Below are 17,106 nucleotides of genomic sequence, written 5' to 3' on the forward strand. Positions count from 1 at the left end.
GAATGCCGGACGACTGACGGAAATCCGATTTATTTCGGTTTTGTTTCGGCCCCCCGCCCCCTTGGACATACAGCGCGGACGCAAGACCCCCCAAAAACAGTCGCACTTTCTCTGGAAAGGACCCGCTTTTTTGGAGGAGGACGGGGGATTATCGCCGCTCCGGAACGGAACTTTCCCCGCATTTTTCCCGCTCCCACCTCGGACCCCCCGAGACATGAACCCGCGGACGGCGTGTGAAGATCTGCAGAAGGGCCTTCAATGAGCCACCCGCCGACCGGGACCGGGCTCTGAAACCGCGCTGCATTCTACCTGCTTATTCCCCGCATTTACTCGCCATGGGACGCCGCCTGCTGCTCGCCGCGTCCGTCCTGTGCCTGCTGGCGTGCCAGGTACATTTTACACTCACATCTCCCGCGTTTACCACACGCCCTGATCCAGTAGTTAGAGGGACAGTCCCCCTGGAGACACTCAGGGTTAAAATCAGTAGTTACCGGGCCAGCCCCCCCCCCGGAGACACCCAGGGTTAAGTGTCTTGCTCAGGGACACGATGGTAGTAAGTGGGGTTCGAACCTGGGTCTTCTGGTTCATAGGAGAGTGTGTTACCACCAGGTAGGCTCCGGCGCGTATTTCATGTGCGTGTGTGTGTATGTATGTATGTGTGTGATGCAGGCTCTGTGTTCGGCGCGTATTTCATGCTGTGTGTGTGTGTGTGTGTTCCAGGCTCTCTGCTCGGGCGTGTTCGAGCTGAAGCTGCACGAGTTTCTGAACAAGAAGGGCGTCCAGGGGAACCGGAACTGCTGCCGGGCGGCCCTCGCCGCGTCAGCCCTCCAGCAGTGCGAGTGCCGGACCTTCTTCCGCGTCTGCCTGAAGCACTACCAGCCCAACGCGTCCCCGGAGCCGCCGTGCACGTACGGCGGCGCCGCCACGCCGGTGCTCGGCTCCAACTCGTTCCGGGTGCCGGACGCGCTGCCGGACGGCTCGTTCACCAACCCGATCAGGATGAACTTCGGCTTCACGTGGCCGGTGAGAGGACGCGGAGGGACGGATGAGGGGGGGGGGGTCACTTGTCTGGGGGTCTGGGTCGCACAGCACTTAACTCTCGTGTCGCTTCTTCCGCAGGGGACGTTTTCTCTGATTATCGAGGCGGTCCACGCCGATTCCAAAGAGGACCTCACGACAGGTACCGTCGCGCGTCTGTCGCCGCGTCGCCGCGCCGCGCCGCGCTCCCCCCGCCCCCCGTAACCCGCGTCCCTCGTTTCTGTCGCCGCAGAGAACCCGGAGCGCGTCATCAGCACCATGACCACGCAGAGGCACCTGAACGTGGGGGAGGACTGGTCCCAGGACCTGCACTCCGGGGGCAGGACGGAGCTCAAGTACTCGTACCGCTTCGTGTGCGACGAACACTACTACGGGGAGGGCTGCTCCGTCTTCTGCCGGCCGCGGGACGACGCGTTCGGCCACTTCACCTGCGGCGAGCGCGGCGAGATCACCTGCGACGCCGGATGGAAGGGCCAGTACTGCACCGAGCGTAAGTTAAGGGTTAAAGGCAACTTGTAGCGCGCACACGTACACTCACATCACCACACACACACACATACATACACACACACACGTACACACACACTTGATTTATTCAAATCGGGAGGAGTAACCCCCCCCCTTCTATTCGGAATAATCTCACGCGTGCCATAAATTTACATGCTCGCGTCCGATTGGCCGCTCCCGGAGCGGGCTGGGCGCTGATTGGCTGCCGAGGGGGAGGTATTGTTTGAAGTCGGCAGCTGCCGGGAGAGAAGGAGACAATGGAGCAGCTGTCGCGCACTGGCCGCGTATCCACCAGCTGTCCGCTCTTATCTGCGCCACCCGGAGACATTAAGGGGAGCTGTGTGCGCTGAATGACAAAAAAAGAAAGAAAGAAAGAAAGAAAGAAGGAGTTCTGAGAGAGAAAGAGAGAGAAAGGCCCTCCTTGTTCGTATAGGCCCCTATTGTCGTCGTGTGCTGAGCAGAAGTTCTTCCACAGCGATAAGAAGATTGAGTTTTTAGGGTGGAGAGGCTAATAGGTTTAGAACCTCCCTTCCTTCTTCACCGAAATAAAAATGAATTAGTCACCACAAATAATATCTGAACAAAGAGGTCGCTTTTCATGTTGCCCCTGGTCCTTAAGTAAAAAAAAAAAAAAAAAAGCGAAGTGATTGTCATTGTGATACACAGCAGCACAGCACACAAAGTGAAATTTGTCCTCTGCATTTAATCCATCACCCTTGGTGAGCATTGGGCAGCCAATGACAGGCGCCCGGGGAGCAGTGTGTGGGGACGGTGCTTTGCTCAGTGCCACCTCAGTGGCACCTTGGCAGATCGGGATTCGAACCGGCAACCTTCTGATTACGGGGCTGCTTCCTTAACCGCTAGGCCCCCACTGCCCCTGGATTTTGTGGGTTTTGTGGGTTTTGTCTCTTGTTTTTTTGTGGGTTAAGTGGCTTTTGTCTATGTTTTTTGTAGCAATCTGCCTCCCTGGATGTGACGAGGATCACGGGTTCTGTGAGAAGCCCGGTGAATGCAAGTAAGATTTTTTTATTCGTTTTTTTTTTTACTTAACGGTCCATTCGCATCCTACAAGTGCCTTAGCTCCTGTTCTGGAATTTTCTGCACCAGGTGTAGAGTCGGCTTTAAAGGCCGCTACTGCGACGAGTGCATCCGTTACCCAGGATGCCTTCATGGGACCTGCCAGCAGCCGTGGCAGTGCAACTGCCAGGAGGGCTGGGGAGGGCTCTTCTGCAACCAAGGTGAGGCCACGTCAGATGCCGCACCCGCGGACGGAGAAGGCCAAGTGTCCCCATCCGCATAACCGTCATGTGACTCTTGCAGATCTGAACTACTGCACCCACCACAAGCCCTGCATGAACGGAGCCACCTGCAGCAACACTGGCCAGGGCAGCTACACCTGCTCGTGCCGGCCAGGCTACGCCGGGGCCAGCTGCGAGGTGGAGGTGAACGAATGCGCCGGGAACCCCTGCAGGAACGGAGGCAGCTGCACGGTAAGCCAGCGGCTGACGGGGACGCCATGTTCTCCATCGTAAATGGACAAGGTCGCTCACGGTTGCTTTTTTCCCTTCTCCATTACAGGACATGGAGAACACGTACAGCTGTGCCTGCCCTCCCGGCTACTACGGCAAAAACTGCGAGCTCAGCGCCATGACATGTGCGGACGGGCCGTGCTTCAACGGCGGCAGATGCGCCGACAACCCCGACGGCGGATACTACTGCCAGTGTCCGACGGGCTACGCCGGCTTCAACTGCGAGAAGAAGATCGACCACTGCACCTCCGGCCCCTGCTCCAACGGTAAGCACCCGCGCGCCGGCCGCCGGCACGTAAGCGAGAAGGTGACTAAATCCGGCCTCTGCTTCTGCTCAGGTGCCCGCTGCGTCGATCTGGTCAACTCGTACCTGTGCCAGTGCCCCGAAGGCTTCACCGGCATGAACTGTGACCGCAGGAGTGACGAGTGCGCTGCCTACCCTTGTCAAAACGGCGGCACGTGCCAAGAAGGCCCCGACGGTTACACTTGCGCCTGTCCCCCAGGCTACACTGGGCGCAACTGCACCGCGCCCATCAGCCGATGCCAGCATAACCCCTGCCACAACGGTGCCACCTGTCACGAGCGGAACAGCCGCTACGTCTGCGCCTGCGTGCCTGGCTACGGGGGACGCAACTGCCAGTTCCTGCTGCCTGACCGGGCGGCCCAGAGCCCCGGGGCCATCCCCTGGACCGCGGTGGGCTCCGGGGTTCTGCTGGTGGTGCTGCTGTTGGCGTGCTGCGCCGTGCTGGTGGTGTGCGTCCGCTCAAAGGTGCAGCAGCGTCAGCGGGAGCGGGACGGCGACGTCCACGGCGAGAGTGAGACCATCAACAACTTGACCAACAACTGCCATCGGGACAAAGACCTGGGCGTGGCCGCGGTCGGGCCGGCGCCGGTAAAGAACACGAATAAGAAAGTGGACTTTCATGGCGAGCACGACGACGTTGCGGCGGAAAAGAGCGGCTACAAGAGTCGCCACGCGCAGGCAGACTACAACCTGGTCCACGAAGTCAAGTACGAAGCCAAACACGAGGTGAAGCTGGAGTACGGCGGCAAGGAAGCAGGAGCGGCGGCGGCGGCGGGATGCGAGGACGCGTGCCAACCGCTCGACTGCTCCGACTCTGGTAGTGATGACGAGAAGCGCAGGAAACATCTGAAGAGGTGACAAACTTCAGCGGCGATCAAGTCTCGTTCAACATAAACTTCACAAACGACGCATTACTAACATGTTTCTTTTAAATCTTTAGTGACGCGTCAGAATGTCTGGAGAGAAAGACATGTCAAGAGGTCGCGTCAGCATGTTTCGACACCAAATACAAATCTGTGTTGGTAATGTCGGAGGAAAAGGACGAATGTGTAATTGCAACTGAGGTAGGTGTCCCCAAAAACAGACATCATGGTAGAAGGTTTGACTACAAAACAGCGATAAACAATAACCAAGTATGTTCCCTCTCTCTCCGTCTAGGTGTGAAGGGCCTGCAGGTAGCCGTGGCTCATCTTGCCCTGTGGGAGACGTGCTGCTCCCTCTCAGAAAGTGCTGCTCTAACCTTAGGTGGAGGTGTCCCGCCTTGTGACTGCTGCTCAAACAGACATTTAACTGATATTCAGAGTGAGCTGGTTCTCTTGCTGAAAGAAACGCAGGCAGCGGTGGCCTGTGAGACGAAGCCTGCGGGGGCCAAAGTTTATGTATGCCTTTTAAAAATAATTTACACGTAAAGTTGTTTAAAGGTGTTGGGCAATTTGTGTCCGTCAGACTGTTGTGTGTTTTTTTTTTTTTTTCAGGATTCATGATTGACATGATTGTTCCGAGCATTAAGAAAGTATGGAGTTATTAAAAAAAAGAGAGATATGTATTCCAATATTTTGCCATTTAACCGTCGCTGATACCGGCAACGTTGTAGCAACGTTTTAGCAATATTTTGGCAACATTTGCTGTCCTCACCAATTCTCTGAGCCCCATAGGCTGCTGCTGAGTGTAGGGACTGCATCAAACGGTGGATGTTTGGCCATACTGGCCTATTCTTCACACGGTGTGTCACATGGTTGTGATCTTGTCACATTGCCTGTGGAGACTGTATGTATGCTTGATCACTGTGTAAACAAAAAAGTGCATCTCTGTAAAAGTCCTCTGAGCTGTTTTTTTTTGTTACATTTTCTATATACATTTTTTAAAGTCATTATTTTTCAACAAGGAGTTATGTACTATGAAATATGTCTGTTGATTTTTGTTTTGTTTTTTTGTTTGTTTTACATAAAAGTTGTATGATTTAACTTATTTTTATTTAATTCCTAATTTGTATTTTAAATATTGCTGATGTTTTAAAAATTATTTAAGTTTAAAATTTGTTTTAAGTTGTTGCTGTTATTTGCAAAGGCACTTGGGGTTACTGAGACATGTTAAAAAATGTTATTTAAGAAGGATTGTAAAAAACACTATTGTCATTGTTTTCATTACTGATTGTTTTTTTAACGAAGGATTTAGCTTAAATTATTTTTCCAAAATAAAGATTATTGAATATGTAATGTTTTAAACTCATTCATATTTTCTAATTGAATGAAAATGAAATGTAATGGTCATCCTCCCCCTCCCTCTTTTTGAAACAGCCTTCCATAAGACTTTTTTAAATGACAGTTTGTCTTTTTGTACTCCACCGGGGACCCTACAGTGAGGGCTGTGACCAAAGTTAATAACCAACATCTGCTGTCCCCTCACCCCCTCCTTACCTACCCCATGGAGAGCTATTCAGAAGGCTTCAGACTTGAGTTTGAAAGTTTTTCTCTGGAGAATGAAGAGGAGAGGAGAGAAAATCTACTCACAAAATAGGTGGAAAACACACACACACACACACACACATACCAAATGGCCTGATCAAGTTTCTCCCATTCTCACAAACTGGCACGGAACAGGATTATACAAATGTAAAGACTGTTTCTTGAACGAAATTCTTAAAAAATATGGTTTACATGGTTCAAGCAAAAGTCACAACAGTTGCAAGACAGAAAAATAAAGGTCTTTGGTTCCAGAAGGTCGCTAAGGGTGTCACTACTACTCAGGGGAAGCGAGCGTGACAGACAATGGTAGGGGGCTGACAATGGAGGAACACAAAGGGCCGCATTTGGAAGAGCCAGTGTGCCCCAATGAATGCGGGAGAAACGGGAGCAACAGCAACAGATGTTGTCAGTCTTTTGAGGAAAAGGATCCCTGCTGGCAAGCAGCAGTGGCCAGTATCTAAATAGCTGCACTAAGAGAGAAATTGGGTTATTTAACCCTCTCCATTACACACAAAGTTGTTGCAAATGTGATGGCAATAGTATTCTCCTGATTGGCTTGGAAGATGGTGTATTTGCAGAAGGTGAAACTGAGATGGTACAGCGGCTGGCTGGCTTGCTTGCAGGTCTATCATTAATTAATAGGGAGATCATGTGTGGCCCTCTGTGAAACCAAAAAAGAAAAGAAGCAAGAAAGAAAGAAAGAAAGACACTTTTCATGTTAAATTGGAAAGTTTTGAAAGAATTTCAATTGATGTGTGGATAGATAATAACCTTTATGTGACATGGCGGTGTGCTAACGGAGGCTGGATAATGGCAGATAATGCGAGGAGCGCAGTACCAGGTGGCCACTGGAAGAAAGCAGCAAAGGAAGACTGTAGGTAAAACAGATGCCAGAGTTGGGGGTGTGGAGGGGTAAAGATCAGGATCAGATTAGAGAGACTGAGACAGCGTCCAAAAACAAGCAGATCAATGAAATAATCATGAGCAACGGCCCAGACTAGGTAGGGTTACAACCGAGCAGTTCTAAAGTAATGAGGAGGCAAATGGAGTGAAATGGAGTTCTTCTAATTAGATCGGACGGTGTTGGTCGGGTGAGTTTTCCTGTGGTGCATCTTTGTATTGTCTTGAGAATTATCATAAAAATGAAACAAAATACTGTATGCTTGTATGTTGGTTTGGGTGCTGAATTAGATGATAGCATTAATTAAGTTGAGGCATCACAGAGGTCATGTACATCCTTTTCTGTGCAGTAATGTGTAATGCAGTAATCTGATTTAGTGGAACAAATCCAGTTCTCTTCTGCTATTGTAAAATATTGTTATTGACAAATATCCTGGAATAGAATAGAATATAGAATTCAGCTTTAAATTATTCCTAGGTACTGAACGAGTACTTTTTCATAAGAACTACACCACCACATTATATTTCATCAGATTGATAACTGATAGTTGGTTAAAAGCCAGATAAATAATTCATTGTGCAGGGTTAGAATGTGACACGTACCAACAATCATCTAGATGAAGGTGTGTCCATGGCAAATGGCAGCTCTGATGTCACCACTGACATCTTCACTTCTCTGGTGACCAGTAAGAGCTTCTGATGTCCTCTGCTTCTCTCAGTGCACAAGTCACTGGACCTTCAACCTCTTCTAGCAATGACTCGACTGGACCAATCGACCGAACAATCCTACAGCCGTTCCTGCAGCAGGAGGGAGAGTTTAAGTCGTAACTCAGGTGAGAGAGATGTGTGTAGAAATAAATTTGTACGTTTCTGAGCATATGTTGTGGTTTTAAAGTGGTCACACAAACTTTAAACTCATCTGGCATTTTAGTCAAGCTATTTCTTTCGACGCTGAGCTGCATTCTGCATGTTAGTCTATGAAAATGACATAATGTAATCACACCAAAAAATACCCATCCAAGGTATGCACAACGTAGAAAAGTATGGTAACGGTTAACAAACGTCCGTCAGCATGTTGTTGATGGTACCGAAAATTTTGCGTTGAACTATTCTGTTTCTGAATTCACCTTCACCCATGAAGCAAGAACATTATGTCAGCCTTTTTATGTCAGCCTATTCATTTTTTTTCTAATAATTTGTTAGCCAAAGATGCCATTGATACATTTACAGAGACGGAATTTACAGATGCTCTTATCCGGATGCCTTTACAACCAGTAGTTACAGGGACAGTCCCCCTGGAGACACTCAGGGTGTCTTGCTCAGGGACACAGTGGTAGTAAGTTTGAACCTGGGATTTTGTGGTCTTCTGATTCATAGACAAGTGTTTTATCCAGTAAGCTACTACCACCATACATAATAATCCATGCATGATTCTGATTTCCGTCAATCATTTATATTCATTATATTGCTCATATTATCTACCTCTGATCAGGGCAGTTTCCTTAATTTTTTTACTATCTGTGGACTAAACTTATTACTATTTGTCCCACAGAAGTAGCAAACAGGGAGCCAGAGCCAAGTCGTCTCTCCTATTGGAGGTCCAAACATGCAAATTCTCAAAAGGATGACAGTGGCAGCTCCCCTACGCCATTCCGCCACTATGAAAGAGGTCATGCCCTTCCCAGTGGCTACAGCCCAGAGTCCAAAGCATCAATCCCCTTCAGGAACAGGGACCTAGGTCTACCGTCACACAGAAGGTACAACGAGTACCTCAACCAGGATTACATCAGTGGCCTCTCGCCTCAAAGATGCATGACATTTTCTAACTTTAGACGCTCCGACAGCCAGTCGCGTGTCAGTCCTCGCTCTCTGAGCCCCCGTTCGGCTAACGCCTCACCCAGCCATCCAGCCGCTTCTTCAGGTTCCACGTGTCGGAGAGGCTCAGTGTCCAGAGGTCAAACTGCACCCTATGCTACCTCTCACCCTCTCTCTGGGGACTGTAGTCCAGTTCAGAGACGAGGATCAGGTCTTGCACATGCATCTTCTCCATCTCAACGCCAACAAGGCAACTCTTCAGGTTTGTCCCGCCGAGGAAGCCAACCCCACAGTTCCACTCGGCACAGTTTGGATTCAGAGAGACTGTACAGGAATCTTAGATCAATAGCTAATTCTGCCAACAGTGAGCTGGATGGCGATCATCAGGGTGACAATCACAGCAGTGTCAAGAGTCATAAAGCTCATAGCAGTGGTCATAACAGTCGAAATAATGACTATAATAGTCGGAACAGTGGTTATGATAGTCACAACCAAAGTTATAGTAGCCGTGACCCATCATCTGACAGAAAACATTATTATAACAATGCTCAGTTCTCCCCAAATCCTCCCAGCAGCAGAGGTCAGCAGTCTGAGGTGGACGACAGGTATTCAAGAAATTCTAGATCAGATAGACAATCAATAACAAAACCAAGCTCAAGGTACAACTCAGACCCAGCCTCCCCGCAGCATTCCCAAAGCCCCTCCCCTCCTAGGCAAAGATCAAAACATGCATCTGTTCACGACTCACCAAAAACATCCACTTCAGAAATGGAGAAGAGAAACGCTGAAAGAAGCAGAAGTACTGTAAGGCGTGGCTTAGATGCCCTCATATCCTCCTCATCAGATGAAAGGAAATCACGACCTCATAGGAGTTCCTCTCCTCCAATGACCTATGAGGACTACATCATGATAGCTGATATACCAAGAGCCAGTTTATACCCGGATGATGAGGAGACTGGACTAGGAATAACAAGGAGACCCCAGAGCCAAAGCCCACGAAGGGACTACCAACACCGGTCTGCCAGGTGAGAAAATACTACAGTGCAAAAAATTAACATATCTAAATCAAACTTAATGCTCTGTTGCAGGCATTCATATGCAAAAAAAGGTTCCAGTGATTATGACGACTCAGAAGAAAGAGGGAGGGGGAGGGAAAGAGGCAGGAATCGCAGAGAGAGGGGAAAGAGACACCCAGAGGAAGACAGAAGACACGGAAGACAGACTGAGGACATGAGCATGCCAGAACAAGTAAGAGCGGACATCAATGAATGTACAGATTTGTTCCATGTCCTGTTTGAATTTAAATTGAACATGAAACAGAGAAATCGCTTCAAAATAAAGAGATGCAATTTTACTCACAGGCAGATTATTAATCTTGAAACAGATATGCTGAAGTAAAGACTAACCTCATAAACACCAGTTCCAGGACATCAGACCTTCTGTAGACCTCCTGGGGTGGAGTATCTCTCTCAGGGACACGCAAGCATGCATGTTAGTGATAACCTGGCTCACAGAAGACCGTGCCACACTTTTCCTTCTTTTCAGTACGTCCCACGTGGAAGGACCACAGCTGAACAGAACCTGGCCTAAACTGACAAGCACATTCTTTTCAAAGCCTGACTTTCTCTGAACGCACTATGAGCACCAGACTAAGAGGGAATGGAAATGTGCAGGAAAATAGTGTAGAAATATTAACATCCTGAGCAAATATACTGCTAATATAACCTCACATTCTTTTATTTTATTTTATTTTTTCACTGATACACACATCTGCCAGTGTAATGAACACAGTTTACTGTAACACTGAATAGTGCCCATTTAATTGAAAATGAGTGTTAATTTCATTCTGTGCACTTGCTGTATATTCAAGTATGTATTAAATGAAAATCATTATCAGTATCATGATGTAATGTCAACCATTACGTGTTCTCATATTAAATATAATATAAATTAAACTCACAAAAGTATCCTATATAATGTTTTTTTCTCATTTTTTGTAGCGGTTTGCCCATCTTCCTGACGATGGCTATATGTCGCAAAATAAGCAAGAGATACACACTTCAGACTTTCAGGTAGACTTGTCTCTCATCCTACTGGTCTTAGTTGCTTACACATGTATTCCAGAGTTCACGCTTCTGTTTAACGGAAGATGAAATGATTGGACAGATGTAACCATGATTCCATCTACCAGGCACACGGTTTCAAGTTGCAAGCTTATGGCTATTATTATTAGTGAAGCACCTTAAAATGGACTTTCTGTTTTCATTGTGCTGTTCACTCCGGACTGCTGTTCTCCTCTGCACATGTAAGTAAATTTGTGTTCCACTTTTACATTGTCTGGTAGCAGAAAATTTGAATACATTGGCATGATCTTTCCATGCAGCTGGAACTTTAAAAAGGGATGGATGTCCAGACAGGACAAAAACGGAGAGGTAAAGACTACTAATGGCACAAGAACGATGCACTTCATGCATGGAAAACCTGAAATCTGGTGGTTTTTAGAATTACTAGTGGTTGAATTTCTACAATTTCTAAAATGCAGAGAAATGGGTGTTTAAGGAAATTCATTAGTTAAGATTAAATTACAACATTTCTCTTATTGTGACTGTGGCTGTTTGCAAGCTGCCTTTTAACATGGTCCACGTGTATGTGTGTATTTGTACAGTGGAGGAAACACTGGTTTGTGTTGAGTAATGCTCGACTGACATACTACAGAGATTCAGTGGCTGAAGAGGTCTGTACGCTCTTAATTGCCTCCAAATGATCGTAATTAAAATCTGTCACTGCAGAACCTCTCAGATCCTCAGTACAACATTGTGTACAACATTTTCATTCATAGAGAGATGAACCAGATGGAGAAATTGACTTGAATTTGTGTGTGAGGCTCCTTGAATCTGATGTGGACAAAAACTATTGTCTTCAGATTCACGTGAGTATAAAGAACCAGCTGGAACCCTTGTTGTCTTCATATTATATATAGAATTCCTTTTACTCACAGCTCCGCACTTCACCTACTTTTTGTTTAGACCAGAGCCTCTGTGATCACCTTGTCTTCTATGACTTCCAAAAGCAGAAGTAGCTGGGTAGAGGTTCTAAGCAAGTGTATTCCGACAGAGAATTCCCCTGATCCATCTCTGTAAGTGAGATTTTTACTATTTTATTCTATTACTTGCAGCAAGTGACTTATTTTACTACTTATACTGAAAGCAGTGTTTCCCAGGCCTGGTCTTCACTCCAGCCCTACCTCAATTAGGCTCAGGTGATACCTCAGGTTTTGAACAAAAACTTCCTGGCAGATGTTCCTCCAGGACCAGAGTTGGGAAACACTGAGTTAAAGAATAAGACAAATGTGATCCATGACAAATATAGACCTCCATCATACAGTCTTCCTTCCTCCCTTACTTTACAGCTGCCAAGATTCAGAGCCTGAAGTCACGGTTTACCGAGCCATGTCTCCTCATGCTGATGGAGATGAAATAGATACGGCGGCAACACCACTAACCAATCAGAGAGAAGCTGGGGAGGGGCGTGACCGAGAGCATGAGCGGCGGTTGGAAGACCGGACCAAGTGGTTCCAGACGGGCAACGAGCCAGATGATGGTATGATCAGCAGGTGGGACACGCTGGACCTGAAGAAGGGGCCTGTCCACCTTACAGCCGACATGTGCCAGGCGGTCCTGCATTTAAGTGGAACGGACATTGAGAAGAAGTGGGAGGATTTCGAGACGAAGGCAGGTGGGGAGATGGGATCGCTGTCTCCGGTTGGTTCCCAAGCTACTCAGCCAATGAAAGAAGACCTTTTGCAAGAGGAACAAGAGGTACAGTTTTTATTCAATCAGTTCACATAACAGAACAATTTTTGTTGGTTTCTTTTTAACTTTAAGTCTTGGTTAAGTCTTTTTAACTTAAAGGTTGGTTGTTTTCATCAAGACACTTGGTAGGGTGGCAGGGTGCATAATTGTGCTGAAAGTGACCATCTGAGTCTACCATTGCTACGAAGGTTCTATGCACCAATCTGCCATGGCCTTGTACATCACTTGACCTTCACTGGACAAATTGTTACATGTTCTGTTAACTGGATCATCTTATGCGTTCCAGTTTTCTTGCTGCCAAAACATCAACTTCAAGAACTGACCATTCAGTTGGTGCAGATCTTTGTTAACCTAGGGAAAGTGAAAGGGACTGTTTTGTCACTGTGAAACACTGCAGCACAGCACACGATGACACAATGAAATGTGTCTTCTACATTTAACCATCACCCTTGGTGAGCAGTGGGCTGCCTTGAAAGGCGCCCAAGGAGCAGTTTGTGGGGACAGAACCTTGATCAAGGGGACCTCATTGGGATTTGAACCCGTAAACTTTAGTTTAGGATTCCGCTTCCTTGGCCCATTTTTCCAATATGTGAGCAAGCCAACAAAAGGACGGCTCTTCTAAACCTTCCACATTACAGTGCATACTAATAGGTGTCATGCGGCTTAGCACGAATAGTCATGTCCACTACTGAACATGAACAGATATAATGTCACATCAGACTGCTGTAGCATTCTCAGTGCTGGCATTCAAAGCACAGACCGTGCAGACTTTTTTTCTCAGGTTTTGTCAATGAGACGGCAGATTCAAGTATTAGACAGAGGAAGTGCAGAAAGGGGCTCGGCTGTGGCTTTCTGTGGTCCGGGAGCAGAGTGCCAGTCCCGTCTGGAGGCTTTGGAACAGGCCCACATGAAGGCACTAGACGAGCTGCAGCAGAACCATGAGAGAGAAATGCAGGAGCTGCGGGCAGAGCGAGATGAGTTGCTACAGAAACAGGAACAAGCTGCCACACAGGGTAAGCGCCAGGCTTTGAAATATGGTATGAAATTTGGTATGAATTACCAAACTTACTTTTGGTATTTGGTTAAAACATTTCAGTCTTGGAGCTTTACTTTTTGTAATTTAATTGAATTTTTGGTTGCACTTGGCATCTGGGGATTTAGGTGGCCATGGAAGACATTTGTGAAACCATGGCCACTGTGAATACTACTCCTGATACTTCACCATGGAAACAGATATTGAATTCTGAAAGCATTATTTGAAGACTTTGATTCACAAAGCCATTCTTTCACAAAAGCAATTTTATACTTCTTACAATTAAACTTTTCATCTCTCATTCGGATGTACTGTGGATCTAAGAATACGTTTTTAATCTCCTGTTTCTTCATGGATGCAGTTTTGGAAGAACTGAAGAAAGCACATCAAGAGCAGCTGGAAAGTGAGGTTGAAAAGATCAAGAAGTTGCGTGCAGGAGGAGACGGCGGAGGAGGTTCTACAGGTCCTTCACACGGAAAGCAAACGTGAGTTCTCTGAATATTAAGCACCTGTTCTGGAACTCAAACTCTGAGAATTTCCGCACTGTCATAAGACAGAAACTGGCTTGAATTTAGTATTTGTGTATAACATGATAGCCCCAAAAAAAAAACACTGCAAGTAATTTTTAATATTAACATATTAAAAAAAATTAGCAATTAACACAGATGTGTTTTTTTTTCTTCCTGTGTGGCTCTGACCTACAGGCGCAATTTTGTTAACTGTCTGCAAGAATGACAACTTATATGCTTAGATAAAACCTGAGATCTCGTGCCAGTTAGTGGAAACAGTAGAAATGTTCTGATCGACACACCTCTGAATCAGCCAATAAACGCTTGTCAAAAATTCCCCTTTGCCTCAGGCAAGAGATAAATGCCCTGCAGGAAGAGCTGCACTCTCTGTCTGAGACCTACTCTCAGAAGTGTGTGGAGCTGACCCGCACACAACAGACCAGCGGAGAGCGGAGCTCAGAGATTGTTCGGCTGGAGAAAGAGGTCGGGGATCTTCGTAAGGAAAACCAGGTAAGAGAGAGATTACATAGTTGGACTTGGAGGCTTGTTAAGGGTTCTGCCCATGGACTAAAATCCTCCTGAAAGATGTGCAGGTCAGATCCTCAGATACAGGAAGCGCCTGCTTGAGGTTACTGCTAAGGGGGGGTTCAAACAGTTATTATTATTTGTTATTATTTTGGGCACGTTATATTTGTCAGTAACCTTGCCTTAAAGAGCTGATCATATTTTATAATAAATTAATGCAGAAAACCCTGAAAGGGTTCACACAAATGTTTCTTGTTTGATGCAGTGTGGTAAGATGGCATATTCACGTCAATAATCACAAAACAAAAGACTGAGTTTGCTCTTTAAAACTTCAATCAAATACACTTTGTACAGTCTGTGACTTCCTTTCTATAAGCATCTGTTTTCTTTTCCAAAGGAACTGCAGGCACGTTTGACTGAGGAGATTCGCATCATGCGAGCTTTTATCACAGGTCAGAGGTCACCTTACATTAATATTGGCCACTGTGAACAAGGCTCTTCTGAACAGGAGGTAATTAGTTGTGTGCGTGACAAATAGACTTATTTGTTATAAACGTGCATGAATTATTAATTGTTAAACATTGGTTTTTGCTGCCTCCTGCTGGTTAAAACTAGTCACTGCTGGAAATGAAGTGAACTGCATGCTAATTTTACATGAAGGCCATGAAGGTTTGAATAATCCATTACTGCCTTACAGACACTATTACGTGTGAAGGAGAATGAGATTTCATACCTGCAGAAGGAGGTCAGCTGCCTCAGAAACGAGGTGGCATCATTAACAAAGGTGGCATCATTAACAACACTTCCGTGCTTGCTCCAGTTTTCTTTTTAAAAAGAGCCATAACAAAAATAATATATAATAAAAATAATTATCTGTCTCTGTCCCTGCAGTAGAAGTAGCTGGTCTGTGAACGCTATGCGCAGGTGCACGTGGAGTTGAATGGGATGAAAGGTCGCAGTGAGAGGGAGATCTGTACTCTGAAGGAACACCTGAAGCTGACAAATGCAGCACTGGACGAAGAACTGGCCACACACTGACATTCCAGACAAAATCATTCACACAGTCAGGCATAAAGACTTTTGTTTCAAATGATTCATATGTTAATGTGACCATGTGACATAAATGTATAACTGTTAAAATATCTGTGCATACTTTATTGCATAAGAGATAAGACAAAGCCAAACATGCCCACAGGAGTGCGACTGAACAGTCTTACGTTGTACATGTAAATTATGAAGGAATTCTTTCATTAACATCTTCATATTGTCCATTCATGCATCAGGTTTCTTGTGTAGCGCTATCTTCAGCCTATGGAGGGGAAATCAATATGATTAATTAAGAGAAACATTCCAGTCTAATAAAACGCTTTGATTTCAGTGTATGGGTGATCATTTTACAAACTTACAATCATTTAGTCGTCGTCGTCGTCGTCAGAAGGGACGAAAATTTCGTGCTCCTCAAGCAGAGCCGCGAAACTCTTGCTGATCTGGGTACCGAGGTAAAGGAACGGAACTATCACGACAACCATGCGAATTAAACCGAAGGAAACCTGTGAAAAAGCGGAAAAGTAGTCGACGTGGTGAGTGCGCTCATTGCTCCGACAAGCTGAAATTCTAATGCATTTAAAATACTAAGCCAGGCCTGCTTCGAATTTCACCCATTCAAATATGTAGCTCTGCTTTACAGACAGTGGATACATTTCAACATATGCGCGTATCAGATAATTAAAATGTGAAAAATAAAGCGAGCCACTCCACTTCCGTATTTTGCAGCGAATAACTATAAAGCGATACCGATTGGCTGTCCCAGCTGCCAGTCAAAGCATTCTTTCGTGTGATTGGCCCAAAGTATTTGCTACATCTCAACACACGCCCAGAAACCCGCAGTGTACCGGGCTGGCCTACCTAAGCACGTACATACCTTGTCGGGTTTCGGTAAAATGGCACCAGACGTCGACGAAACAGCATTTCGACACACCATTATTCGCGATGTGCCCGCAGAGCTCAGCCCGCTGGCCATATTTAAGCGGCCAGTATTTCTCCTTAAGAAGAGTCGGCAGAGGGAGGCTGCTACGCTCGACGCCATTTCTTGGTGTAGGAGGTGGAGCCAGCGTGTTGGGGGCGGGGCGGTCCATGTAGGGTTTATGGGAGTTTTTTTCTTTTTGGTTTATATGTTTTTTTACTAGTTATTCAAAGGGATGCATAAGCTCGGTTGGTCACGTTGTTATACGTTTTTTTCACAAGTTTGAACTGAATATAGTTTTTGCCCCTTGTGGATATATTGTTTTTTTTTTTTTTATTGCATTTGGTGTGAAAGTGAAGTGATTGTCATTGTTAAACACAGCACACTGTGATACACTGTGAAATGTGTCCTCTGAGCCATGAAAGGCGCCAGAAGGGCAGTGTGTGGGGGCGGATTCGGACCAGCAACCTTCTGGTTACCTGCTAGGCAAGACACTGAATGTGTGGTACTGTACAGTTTTACATGTATAGTGTTGCTCTCATTTTTTGTAATCTAGTACCAGTTACGATGTTAAAGTGCTGATTTTGATGTAGATGTATGGAATCCTCACTAAACAAGGTTCAATAAGATGAACTAATTTATTTATATGACTATAATAAGCCCGTCTCATTTTCAATCAGCCAAAATACACCCATGTTACACCTCT

General features: G+C 46.1%; 3 protein-coding genes across 6 annotated transcripts; 2 read left to right on the forward strand and 1 right to left on the reverse strand.

The window, feature by feature from the left end:
• dla (deltaA) lies at positions 1–5,451 on the forward strand. Of its 2 annotated transcripts, XM_028973201.1 has the most exons (11): positions 1–389; positions 721–1,023; positions 1,120–1,180; positions 1,271–1,528; positions 2,500–2,560; positions 2,653–2,783; positions 2,866–3,035; positions 3,124–3,340; positions 3,413–4,232; positions 4,319–4,442; positions 4,537–5,451. In XM_028973201.1, exons 1-11 carry the CDS (start codon positions 336–338, stop codon positions 4,540–4,542), a joined length of 2,205 nt encoding a protein of 734 aa, XP_028829034.1. In that variant the 5' UTR covers positions 1–335; the 3' UTR covers positions 4,543–5,451. The 2 variants fall into 2 exon arrangements, with proteins under 2 accessions (XP_028829034.1, XP_028829033.1); XM_028973200.1 differs by lacking the exon at positions 1–389 and having other exon boundaries at positions 652–1,023.
• Positions 5,452–6,883: 1,432 nt separating this feature from the next.
• On the forward strand, positions 6,884–15,814 carry triobpa (TRIO and F-actin binding protein a). Of its 3 annotated transcripts, XM_028973445.1 has the most exons (16): positions 6,884–6,934; positions 7,463–7,576; positions 8,296–9,583; positions 9,647–9,806; positions 10,559–10,630; positions 10,958–10,990; positions 11,224–11,292; positions 11,398–11,487; positions 11,585–11,694; positions 11,968–12,376; positions 13,152–13,383; positions 13,765–13,888; positions 14,263–14,422; positions 14,835–14,948; positions 15,135–15,221; positions 15,329–15,814. In XM_028973445.1, exons 2-16 carry the CDS (start codon positions 7,498–7,500, stop codon positions 15,329–15,331), a joined length of 3,030 nt encoding a protein of 1,009 aa, XP_028829278.1. In that variant the 5' UTR covers positions 6,884–6,934; positions 7,463–7,497; the 3' UTR covers positions 15,332–15,814. The 3 variants fall into 3 exon arrangements, with proteins under 3 accessions (XP_028829278.1, XP_028829276.1, XP_028829277.1); XM_028973443.1 differs by lacking the exon at positions 15,329–15,814 and having other exon boundaries at positions 15,135–15,322; XM_028973444.1 differs by lacking the exons at positions 6,884–6,934; positions 15,329–15,814 and having other exon boundaries at positions 7,432–7,576; positions 15,135–15,322.
• On the reverse strand, positions 15,566–16,536 carry smdt1b (single-pass membrane protein with aspartate-rich tail 1b). Its single transcript, XM_028973446.1, has 3 exons — positions 16,359–16,536; positions 15,844–15,987; positions 15,566–15,746 (listed from the first exon to the last, which is right to left on the reverse strand). The coding sequence occupies exons 1-2, from the start codon at positions 16,521–16,523 to the stop codon at positions 15,850–15,852; spliced, it is 303 nt and encodes a 100-aa protein (XP_028829279.1). The 5' UTR covers positions 16,524–16,536; the 3' UTR covers positions 15,566–15,746; positions 15,844–15,849.
• Between the last annotated feature and the right edge of the window lie 570 nt (positions 16,537–17,106).

This window comes from Denticeps clupeoides, chromosome 3, assembly GCF_900700375.1.
Source record: "Denticeps clupeoides chromosome 3, fDenClu1.1, whole genome shotgun sequence".
NCBI lineage: Eukaryota > Metazoa > Chordata > Actinopteri > Clupeiformes > Denticipitidae > Denticeps > Denticeps clupeoides.